This window comes from Molossus molossus, unplaced genomic scaffold (genome assembly GCF_014108415.1).
Source record: "Molossus molossus isolate mMolMol1 unplaced genomic scaffold, mMolMol1.p scaffold_m16_p_1, whole genome shotgun sequence".
Lineage (NCBI taxonomy): Eukaryota > Metazoa > Chordata > Mammalia > Chiroptera > Molossidae > Molossus > Molossus molossus.
Window position 1 is genome coordinate 197,740,752 of NW_023425344.1, and position 12,515 is coordinate 197,753,266.

Consider the following 12,515-nt stretch of genomic DNA (forward strand, 5'->3'; position numbering starts at 1 on the left):
AGATAGAAACATTGATGTGAGAGAGAAACATTGAATGACTGCCTCTGGCACACCCCTCATTGGGGATCGAGTCTGCAACCCACGCATGTGCCCTGATTGGGAATTGAACTGGGAACTCTCAGTCCATGGGACAGTGATGCTCAATCACTGAGCCACACCAGCCAGGTTCACCTTTCTTTTTAAAAAGGAGAAAAAACTGAGGTTGAGGGAAGTTAAATTAGTTGCCTAAAGGCTAGCCTGACTTGGGGTTCAATTTTAAGTCTCAATCTAAAGCCTCGATTTTTAACTACCAGATTTAAAGACTTGTAATAAAACTTCAGGCTTCAATAGAACAAACAAATACATTCCCTTAAGAAAAAACAAACAAACATTACATACATCCATTTCAGGCATATAATCTTCTGGTTTGTCCATAAATACTGCAGAGACTGGAACAGATGTGTTTTTGGACATCATGAATTTTAATGGAATTTCATGGAAGATTTGATTTCTCTCTCTCATTGTCATTTTCTTTTGGGGAAGTGGTGAATTAATATAAATTACTTTAACTGGTTTTGAACCTTAAAACAGAAACAGAGGGGTGATTAGTTTCTAGTAGTTATATTTAAGAAAACAAAACCAGGATGTATGACAAAAGGATCCCTAAACAAAGAGACATGGAATAGGAAAGGGGTAGGTAGCACAAGTCCTGTATATCTGCTACCACTGAACCAGAAAATCTTTTCAAGTCCCTTAGAGATCTAAGGATCAGAGAATCTGACTGGCAAACAAACAAAATAAAATAAAATGAAATAAAAATGTTTTCTTTCTATAAATTTTAAAAAGAATTTCTGCTTTTATTGTTATACTTTTATTGTCATTAATACTCAGTTCTTACAGGGTTATGTTTTCACAAGTGATGAAGTTTTTACCACAGAAACTATTACATTTAACTCTAATTTGTAGTTTTGTTTCATTAGACACAGTCCTCCATTTATTATAATTATGTTGTTACATATAGTATTAATTCTGGAAGATAAGAAAAAACTATTAACCAAAACAGAAGGGGAGTAATCAACTGCACATAGGAATTTACATGCAAATATAGTTTTACTGTCAATAGACAGGCTATCCTATGCTCAAAAGCACAGACCTATTTTAATTCTGCATTCCAATAACAGACTAGTAAGTAAGTCCTGGAAACTCACCCATTTGATGTTGTCTGATAAAGTATTGCATGCCTTTCATCTCATTGAAAGATAGAAGAACACCATTTCATGTATTTTTGGTCATACAAAACAATAATTATTTCCCTAATACCTCTCACCCCTCAACATGAATACAGGTTGTGGAAATCTAATAACTCATTATCTGTGTCAATTCAATGGTAGCACTATTTAAAAAGTTCTACTGAATGTAAATGACAAACTTACATCCTCTTTAAATCAAAACTTATAAATTCATATTTGACAAATGACTACCTATGTTTAGACAGCTGTAATAAAACCATTCCAACTCCTCTGTTAAGAGCATTACCTGACATGGCAAATCACAAACCTGCAACAGGTATTACTTGAATACACACTGGAATTTCCCACTGTTCCTTGTAGTCTGGTCCATGATTATTTAATAAGGCAAATAATGATTGACTAGTTAGAGCTATCTGAGGGTGATACCTTGAAACAAGCTTCTCTGCATTTGGATCTTTACTAATATCCTGAAAAACAAAATATAACCTGTTACGTCATTATACTTACTGGAAATTTCTTTAATAAAGTAATAAAAAGAAGGACATTCAGGAAGGGGACTTTAGAAAAATCAGATTATATGTACTTTATGAGGTACAGAAGATTACTTACAGAGATCCCAACCACCTTTGTACTTACATAATGCATAGCTGCAGCTGTTTGTTCTGGTGTCTCACTGGTTGATACGTTATCTTTTGAGAGCTGCAACTTTGCAGGCATGGAGGGAAATACTGTTTTCACATATTTCACGCTACCCTAAATAAGAATAAAATACATATTTATTGCAAAAATCTTGATGTATTTTTCATTAAGTATCCTTTCATCACATGAAACTTTGAGGTTAAAATTCTTCATTGTAGCCCAGCTGGTATGACTCAGTGGCTTGAGCACTGTCCCAAGCACCAAGAGGTCACCAGCTGGATTCCCAATCAGGGCACATGCCCAGGTTGCAGGATCAATTCCCTATGGTGGGCATGTAGAAGGCAGCTGACCAATGCTTTTTTTTTCTCTCTCTCTCTCCCTTTCTAAAAAAAAGGAAAATCAATAAAAACATATTTTTTAAACAAACAAAAATTATTCATTATACTAAATGCAAATGTCAAATTTAGAGCCTTTTAAGTCAAGACTTTAATGGTTTTGCTTGACAACCATCATATATATGTATATAAATATATATTTATTTATATATATATATAAATAAAAGGGTCCAACACAAGGGTGCCATGGAATTTTCCCTGCCACTTTAACCTCTCATTTTATGAGGTAAAAATCATCATAGGATATAGCAGAAACTCTAAAATATCCTCTTTACAAACACACACACACTTCCAATATGATTGTGCATAAAATCCCTTAAAAAAAGGGAACTTCCTGCTTATATTCAGTAACATTAAGATGGGAACTAAGAAAAGAAAATCAAGAAATAAAGTGGGTAGTGACTTTTTTAAAAAACATAAAGTAATAGTATCCATAAAATAAATAAGGACACATTTATATTGCATATTTTAAAAGTTATATCTCATTGTTGTTCAAAATTTAAACACAAATGTTGTCTATGTGAAATACAGGTGATGTTTCAAACAAAAATAAGTATATACTTTCACATGGTAAACCTTACCAATGCGAGAAGAGTTTTTTCTAACTTTAATCCCATCTCTATTCTGAATGGGAAGAATCCCATTAAGCTGGTGACTTCATGGAGAGTATAGAATTCTGGATACTTTTTCACTTGGTCAATGCAAGCTCTTAAAATTTGCTAGAAAATAAAAACCAAAAGAAAGTCATTTGTATTGTACCTCTCTAATAATCCAACAAAAATAATTTGTTACACATAAATTAATAATTATTCATTTCAAATATAGCCTCATTTCATTAATCAAACTTCTAACAATCCAGGCATACTGTATATTCCTTATTTAATTTAATTTCTTATTTTTCATAATACTTATAAACCTAACTTCTTAAAATACTGATCTTTAATAATACTAAAATTAGCAATTATATTAAAATTTAAAATTAAAGAGAGAAGACATCTTTTTCTATGCTATTAAAGAAATTGTCAAGGAAATACAGCCACATAAAAATTTCAACACACTTTACTGCAATAGAAGCAGTTATGTGAATAATTATAAATAAATAAGTTTAATATCCTAAAAAGATTCCCAAGCACAAGGAATTAACGAAGTAATTATTTTACATGTCATTCTAATCTATAATCTAAAAAATAAATGAGAAATGTTGTAACTAATTCAAATATGGAGTATTTCCCTTCTCTCCAAACTGTTTTTAAAATACCAATAATTTACCAGGAAATGTAATCAGGAAGGAAATAAAACTCACAGTTTTACCCAAGCAAAATATATGCCACTTGTGGTAACATGTAGATAACGCAAAGGAGCACGCAGTTTTGGGTGGGGGTGAGGGGCTTATAATTTTAAAAATACACAGATATTATCTTCTAAGATAAGTATATTTTCTTCTTGTCAATGAGCCAAATCTGAACCTTTTAGAATGTACTTTACATCACAAAAGCCCTTCACAATAAGCATGTGTTTATACAATATGTATATCTCCTTTCCCTTCAGACATTTATATAATGTGTCATTATAAATCAATAACTTTACTACAGTATATCTTTTCATCTATAGTTTCATATTTTCTTCTTCCCCTCCCAATCTTCACTCCCAGCTATCTTTCACATCCCCACCCCCCATCCATGCTTTTCAATACTGCCTTTAATATTTAATTCAGAGTATTACTTGCAACTAAGGCAGATGCAGGTTAACATGGAAAAGTTTTATTTTTTTTAGAAAACCCTGGTCAAATGCAAACTCAGATCAGCATAGTATCTATGTTTTTCATTTATATTAACTTTCATCCCTAACATCCCTGTCCTATGGCAGTCACTGCGAGAATTTGAACATGCAAAGGAAAGCAATATATAAGAACTATGTGACATAGTGACTATTCTGGCTAGATATTTATTGGCACATTTTTTGTGGTAAAACTGCCGGATGCCATAGTGCTGTTAACTGAGTTTCCCTTTATGACAAGAGAAAGAAAGAGTCAAAGGAAAATCTAAGACAGTTTTACACCAATACTCCATACATAATATATTATTAAAGGGATTTCACAACTGGTAGGTATTACACAACTAAAGAAACTATATTTGATATATTTAACTAAAAAAGTTTTTTAACTAATAATTTGTCTTTGAAAAACAGCTAAGAGTGAATGAAGAAGGTTAAGAGATTTGGGCTGCTCCCCATGGTGCAACCCCTGAATGCTGTACAACACTAAAAATAACTTGAAAGTTAAATACATCAAAAACACATGTATGCCCATAATACAGAGCTGTCATTACTGAAAAAGGTGAAAATGACTATCTCCCTAAATTTCATTTTGGGCCAGAAAAATAATGGCATCATACATTATTTTTAAATACATTGGGGTAACATTGGTTAATAACATTATGCAAGTTTCAGGTGTATAATTCTATAATACAATGTCTGTAGACTGCATTGTGTGCTCACCAACCAGAGTCTATTCTACTTTCATTACCATATATTTGAGTCCCTTTATCTAATTCTTTCCCCCATCCCCTTCCCCTCTGGTAAACTGCATAATGTTGTCTGTGTCTGAGTTTGACTGTTGCTTTGTTTTATATTTCACATGTGAATGAAATCATATGGTTCTTTGTTCTTTTCCACCTGGCTTATTTCACTTAGTTTGATACTCTCAAGTTCCATTCATGTTGTTGCAAAGAGCAATATTTCATCCCTCTTTATGGCTGAGTAGTATTCCATTGTATGTAGGTATCATACATGTTTGAAACTTAAAAATTTAATAGATACTACTTCTGGTAGTATGGCTCGGTAGATATCTTGAAGAGCACTCCTAACTAAATAATACTGGATCCTGGATAAATTACAACTAACAATTTTTATTCATTACTGGATATGGGAAAAAGCAAGGAGAATCTCCAAGGACCATAAGTAAATAAAACCCAAACACCTAAAATGAGGGGATACAGGAGCAGTAAACAGTAGGAAAACCCATGAAAGGTAAAGTGGCTTGGGGGCAAATGCGTCAACCATTTCTAAGATTAAGCAAGGAGCTGAACATCAGCCTAGTATATTTAATCCTTGAAAAACAGAGATCTTGCCCGGCTGGTGTGGATCAGTGGTTGAGCATCGACCTATGCACCAAGAGGTCACTGGTTCAATTCCTGGTCAGGGCACATGCCCAGGTTGTGGGCCCAATCCCTAGTGGGGGCATGCAGGAGGCGGTCAATCGGTGTTTTGATCTCTCTCCCTTTCTCTCTCTCTAAAATCAATAAAGAAAAAAAAATTTAAAAAAAACAACAAAACAGAGATCTTAACAGATATTCATACATTCACGTGCACAGCAGCATTATTTACAACAACCAAAAGGTGGAAGCAACCAAAGTGTCCATCAATGGATGAATGGGTACATAAAATGTTCATATATAGAGAATGGAATATTTATTCAACCTTAAAAATGAAGGAAATTCAGACACATGCTAAAACATAGATGATTCTTGAAGATACTATGCTAACTAAAATAAGCCAGTCACAAAAAGACAAATACTCTGTGATTCTATTCATATTGGGTCACCCAAAGTAGACAAATTCAGAGTCAGAAAGTAGAATGGTGGTTGCCATGAGCTGGAAGGAGGGGGGAATTAGGAGTTATTGTTTAATAGGTGATACAATAAGAAATGCACATTTGGTCTTTATCTCTGGTTCCTGAAAAACAGTTCCTAAAACCTGTGGAATCTCCTGAATGATAAGAATGTCTTGTTTATCCTGAGATGACTGTTGGTCCTTAGATAGCTTCAGGATGGTGAATGGTTGCCAGAAAGACCAAGGCATGATTAGAGGGTTAGAACTTTTTTTTTATCCTCACCGGAGGACATTTTTTCCATTTTTGTTCAGATAGAGTGGGAGGGGGAAAGAGAGAAAGAAAGAAACATTGACGTCAAAGAAACACAACAAGTGGCTGCCTCCCGCATGACCCAAACCAGGACTGGGGATGAACTGAAACAAAGGCACAGGCCATTGACCAGAATCAAACCCGAGACTCACTGGTCCACGGGCTGATGCTCTAATTGCTGAGCCAAACTGGCCAGGGCAAGGGTTAGAACTTTAAACCCCACTCCTCACCTCCAGGTAGGAGAGAGGGGCTGGAGATTAAATTAGTTACTAATAGCCTATGATTTAATCATCCATGCCAACAAAGTGAAACATCAATAACAAACCAATGGGGTTCAGAGAGCTTCCATATGAACACATGGAGGTGCTGGAAGGGCGGTGTGCGTGGTGAGGGCGTGAAAACTCTGTGCCCCTTCCCCCATGCATCTCTCTTCTGTGTGGCTGTTCCCAAATTGTATCCTTAATGATAAACTGAAAATAGTAAGTACTTTCCTGAATTCAGTAAGCCATTCTAGCAAAATTATTGAATCAGAGGAGGGGTTCTTGGGAACCCCAGGTGTACTGTCTGGAAAGTTGGAGAATTGGTTGGTGTGGGGGGAAAACCCCCCCACAAATTTGGTGCCAGAGTGCTGAGTAGAAACAATGTAGAAATGGATATAAAGTCTCAGTTTATAATGAAGAGTTCTGGGGATTGAATGTACAACAATATAAATGTACTTATTGCCCTGGCCAGTTTGGCTCAGCGGTTAGAGCGTCGGCCTGCGGTCCGGAGAGACCCTGGTTCGGTTCCCGCTAAGGGCATGTACTTCGGTTGCAGTTTGTCCCCGGCCCTGGTTGGTCGTGCGGGTGGCAGCCACTCGATGTGTCCCTTCACGTCGATGTTTCTCTCTCTCTCTCTCCCTAACTCTCTCTCCCTCCCACTCTATCTGTACAAAAAATGGAAAAATATCCTCGGGTGAGGATAAAAAAATAAAAAATAAAAAAAAAAAAATAAATGTACTTATTAATACCATTGAATTTCATACTTAAAAATGTTTAAGATGGTATATTTTATATTATGTGTATTTTGAAAAGAAAATTCTGACACATACTACAACATGACTGAATGCTAAATGAAATAAACCAATCACAAAAGGACAGTATATGAGGTACTGAGACAATCACATTCATAGAGATAGAAAGATGAATGATGGCTGCCAGGGGCTGGGGGAGGGAGAAATAATGACATTATTTAACAAGTACAGAGTTTTGGATTGAGAAAATAAAGTTCTGGAGATGGATGGTTATGAATATTCACAATGTTGTGAATATATTTAATGCCATTTAACTATCCTTAAAAATAGTCAAAATGGTCTGAGGTCTAACTTGGGATTTGGGAATCCCAGAAAGACGAAGTTCAGAAAAGGAAGGATAAGCAATAATTGAAAATGTCTGGGAACTTTCCAAGAACTTAAGAAGGATATAACTTCATATATTAAAGGAATGTAATGAATCAGGTAGGATTTTTTAAAAAGCACATTGCATCTGGTCAGTGTGGCTCAGTGGTCGACCCACGCAGTAAAAAGCACATTACTCATAGACAGATCTGGTGGGAGGGGGACACGGGTGTGTGGAGGGATTGAACAAAAAAGAGAGAAATAACTCATGGACACAGACAACAGTGTGGTAATTGCAGCAGGGAGGGGGGAATAAAAGGTGATGGAAGAATAAAAATACAATAAATAAATAAAATAAAATTAAATTAAATTAAAAAATTAATGAAACCATAAAATACCAAAAATAAAGAACTGTCAGATGCCCTGGCTGGTTTAGCACAGCAGAGCGTAGGTCCGCGGACCAGAGAGTCCGGGGTTTGGTTCCCGCTAAGGGCACGTACCTCGGTTGCAGTTTGTCCCCGGCCCTGGTTGGGATTGCGTGGGTGGCAACCAGTTGATGTGTCTCTCTCGCATCGACGTTTCTCTCTCTCTCTCTACCTCCCTCTCTCCCTCCCCCTCTATCTTAAGATAAATGCAAAAAGTGTCCTCGGATGAGAATAAAAAAAAAAAAAAAAAAAGAAGAAGTGTCAGAGAGAAAAGATAGATTCTCTAAAAGAAATGACTTCAAACAGATAACGCATTTCAACAGCAATAACATAAGCCAGAAAATGTAAAATTTTATTTCAAATGTTAATAAAGTAAACTATCAACTTACAGTTAGTTATGTATAGAACAAAACGATCTGAACTAGAGAGCAAAATAAAAATATTTCCAGATTAAAATAAGTACTGTTTATAATCAAGAGACCTTCATCAAAGGAACATGTAGAACATACAGCATTTCAGGAATAATGAAGAGGATTTCAGGTTGTAGATTTGAGAAATAAGAAAAGACAAAAAAGTAAAAAAAATTAGATAAATTAAACATTGTATTAAACAGTAATGTACTTAGGTGTTTTTATTTTTGTTAATTCTCACCCAAGTATATTTTTCTCCATTGATTTTAGATAGAATGGAAGGGAGGGAGAGAAACATTGATCTGAAAGAGACACATTGATTGGTTACCTCCTGCACAACCCCAACCAGGGTCAGGGATCGAACCTGCAACTCAGGTACATGCCCTTGACTGGGAATTGAACCCACAACCCTTTGGTCTGTGGGCCAAAGCTCTAATCACTGAGCCAAACCAGCCAGAGCTGAGTTAGGTTTTAAGAAGAGACAGCATTAAAACTCTATCAGGAGGATGTGATAAAGTCAAAATGCTCTGTGGTCTTTGTAAGTATATAGATTAACAAAACAAAATAGAGTTAAGAAATTGACTCACACATCAATGGTAACAAGGTGATTCAACAAAGAGAAAAAATTTAAAATTTCAAAAGTAACCACTAAGAAAAAAAAAACCCAAAACAATGTTTAAGTGCCAAATCAATAGAGAAGAAGAAATGAGGTGGGGAGGGAATCAATACCCTTAAAAGAAGTGAAAGAAATAAGTTTAGAAAAAGACAAGTAGAAATCACAAGAAGTCCATATACATCAATTACCATAATGAATGTAAATAAATACACTTTCTAATTAAAAGAAAAAGAGCTGATCAGATTTTATTTAAAAAGAAAAAAAGGCAATATAGTTAAACACCATTTTAAGAAATTTTTGTAAAATACAAGTTGTATAGATTCAAAACAATCCCAATTAAAACCCCACCTAGCTTTTTTGTAGACATTGACAAGTTGATACCAAAATTCACATGGAAATACAAAGAACAGATAAGAGCCAAAACAAATAAAAAGAATAAATGTATAGGACTTCCACCACATGGTTTCAAAACTTACTACAAGACCAGGAGGTATCGGCATAAAGTCAGATATATAAATTGATGGAATGGAAAGGAATCAGGAAATTGACCATACTTCCATGGTGACAAGGCAATTCAATGAGGGAAAAAACAGTCTTCAATTCAATAAGTGAAAAAAGTTTTTTTTTTTCCTCATTGATTTTAGAGAGAGAGAGGGAGATAGAAACATGGATGAGACAAAACATCAATTGGCCACCTCCTGCATGCCCTGCACTGGGGATCTGGCCCGCAACCTGGGCATGTGTCCTGACCAGGAATCAAACCAGCAACCTCTTGGTGCATGGGTTAATGCTCAACCACTGAGCCATACCAGATGGGAAAAAACTATTAAAAAAAAATAGTTTTAGGCACAGTTTCTCAACATTGGCACTACAGACATTTTAGACAAGATAATTCTTTCTGGTAGGGGCATCCTAGAGCGGGCCAATGCTTTAACCACTGAGCAACCTTCTGTATGCCAGAAGTACTCCTTCCTCACGTATGCCAACACCTCCGCTGGGAGACAAAATCACTCTCAGTGGAGAATCACTAAGCTAGAACTAGATATCCACATGAAAAGAAAAATTAACTTTGATCCAAACCTCACAACTTGCATACAAAATAACTTGAAATGAACAAAAACATTCACATAAAAGTTAAAACTATAAAACCTCTAGATCAGGGTTTCTCAATAGAAGCACCATTAACATTTTGGGCTGGATAATTTTTTTTGTGGGCATGTCATATGTATTGTAGAGTGTTTAGCAGTATCCCTGACCTCTATTCAGTAGATACCAGTAGCTATCTTCCCATTTTGACAACCAAATATGTCTCCAGACATTGATCAAGTCCCTTGGGGGGAGGGGAGGTTAAAAGAGTAAAGATGACCCCAGATGAGAATCACTTGGGGTAGGCAAATATTTCCATGCAAGAATACACAGAAGCACCAACCATAAAACAGTTTGAAAATTTTTGTTTTCTGATTCTGTTAAGGAAATTAAAAAGCATAACTGGGAGAAAACTATATATAATGGACTGTTGTTCAGAATATATAAAGAACTCCTAAATAAAAAACAATAAAATCAGTAAAACAACATTGACAGGAAACACGTATGTTCAAACATCACTGATTACCAGAGAACTACAAATTAAACCATAATGAAATACCATTACACACAATTAAAATTTAAAAAGATTAACAATACTAAGTTTTAGTAAAAGTGTAGAGCAACTGAAACTCATACATTGCTGGTGACAGGGTTACATCCACTATGAAAACCAGTTTGGCAGTTTCTAATGAAATTTAACCACATTTGCCATTTGATTTAGAAATTCTACCTCTAGTTATTTACCTAAGAAAAATGAATACACATATCCCCCCAAAACCTTGTATAACAATGTTCATAGTAGCTGTATTCATAATTGCCCCCAATTGGAAATAACACAAATACCCATCAACAGCTGAACTGATAAACCACTTTTTGGGCGTAACAATACAATAAATTAGAAAGGAACAAATTATAAATACTTGCATCAATGTGAATGTATTTTTAAAAGTTTGAGTGAAAGATGCCAGACACAAAAAAGTATACTGTGTGTTATTCAAATTTTATGAAATCCTAGAAAATGCAAATCTAATCCATTGTGACAGAAAGCATATTGGTGGTTTCCTGAGGCCATGGATGGGAAGAGGCACAGAGATCTTTTTATGTGGTGAAAATATCTCATATCATGACTGTGATCATGGTTACATAAGTGTATACATTTGGCAAAACTTACTGACATGCACTTAAAATGGATATTTATTATATGTGAATTATACTTCAATAAAACAAATTTTAAAATTAAATGTAGATTTAAAATGGAGAGTTTATTTAGCATGTAATGACTATATGCTTTAACAATATAAATGTAGTACAAACTTTTTCTAAAAAGTAAGAGTAGGAGAACATATAAAAATTGTTTTTCAAACTGTTTTCAGTAATCCTATGGATCAGCAGTATTAGTATTGTTATTCTAAGGCTGCTGTGAGTGCATTGTGGGGGTTGAGCAAATGAGACACATTGTTATTTTTTTTAAATATATATCTCTGGCTCCACCTACCCAGGAGCAATGAGAATCCCCAGTGCCCAGATTGTAGTCTTGAAATAGCATTCTCCACTAATAGAACAACAACAACAAAATAAAAATAAAAATAAAATCAGAAAACTACAAAGGCTCTGGACAATGGCTGATTCTAGGGCTGGAGAGGAAATGCACAAAATGAGCCACAAAGACTATTAGAGTGACTCAAAAGGACTCAAAAGTCAATATGCAGAGCCTGTCAACTGGCCAAAGTTGGTATTATTTGAGCTTTGAAAAGGATATTCATAATGGACTAGAACCCACTAAGTATGTTTAATTTCAATATTTAAAAATAGTATTTACAAAATAAAACACTGATCACCAGTGTTGGAGAATAAGAAGGAACCAATAAATTTTTCCAAAACTGGTATATGAAGGGAAAGATTCTAGCATTTTTTGTTACATGAAATGGGAAACCAAATAGCAGATGAGGGAAAACAGAGTTTAATAAAATTATTTCAACTAATAAATAAAAATAAATAAATAATTCAATTACAATCTACAATTTTGCAAACTCCAGTGAATGAATGCATCTAGACAATGAACATTAATAGCTGTTAACATCACAAAAAAGAAACAACCAGATATTATGTGTCACCTGATTAAAGAATACACCAACAATCATGTGTTCAAACACTTTGGTAAAACTAATTCTGATCAAGCTTCTGGATCCCACTGGCAATTTGTAAGAAATGGGAGAGAAAAGAGGAGCATGTTGAACATCATCATGAATAGGCAATCATAAAAATCTAGACTGTGGGAAACTACAGGTTCAATGACCCAGGTTCTTGAAAAGATAAATTTTAAGAAAAAGAAAGGGATAGAGGGGGAACTTGTAGATTAAAAAGAAATGTTTATCAGATAAAAGAAAAAAACTTACAACACAATATATAACCAATAGCTTT

The 12,515-nt window shown here is 34.8% G+C and overlaps 1 protein-coding gene across 7 annotated transcripts in view; it reads right to left on the reverse strand.

The window, feature by feature from the left end:
* The window catches only part of ICE2 (interactor of little elongation complex ELL subunit 2), a 73,171-nt gene that overhangs the window by 37,008 nt on the left and 23,648 nt on the right, over positions 1–12,515 (reverse strand). For all 7 annotated transcript variants that reach the window (XR_004960952.1, XM_036273131.1, XM_036273156.1 and 4 more), the window contains 4 exons: positions 2,845–2,982; positions 1,866–1,982; positions 1,537–1,696; positions 379–560 (listed from right to left, as the gene is read on the reverse strand). Coding sequence is in view for 6 of the 7 variants with exons in the window: in XM_036273131.1 (XP_036129024.1) it covers positions 379–560; positions 1,537–1,696; positions 1,866–1,982; positions 2,845–2,982 (597 nt within the window). In the remaining variant the exon portion in view is untranslated. The remainder of the gene's footprint in view (positions 1–378; positions 561–1,536; positions 1,697–1,865; positions 1,983–2,844; positions 2,983–12,515) is intronic.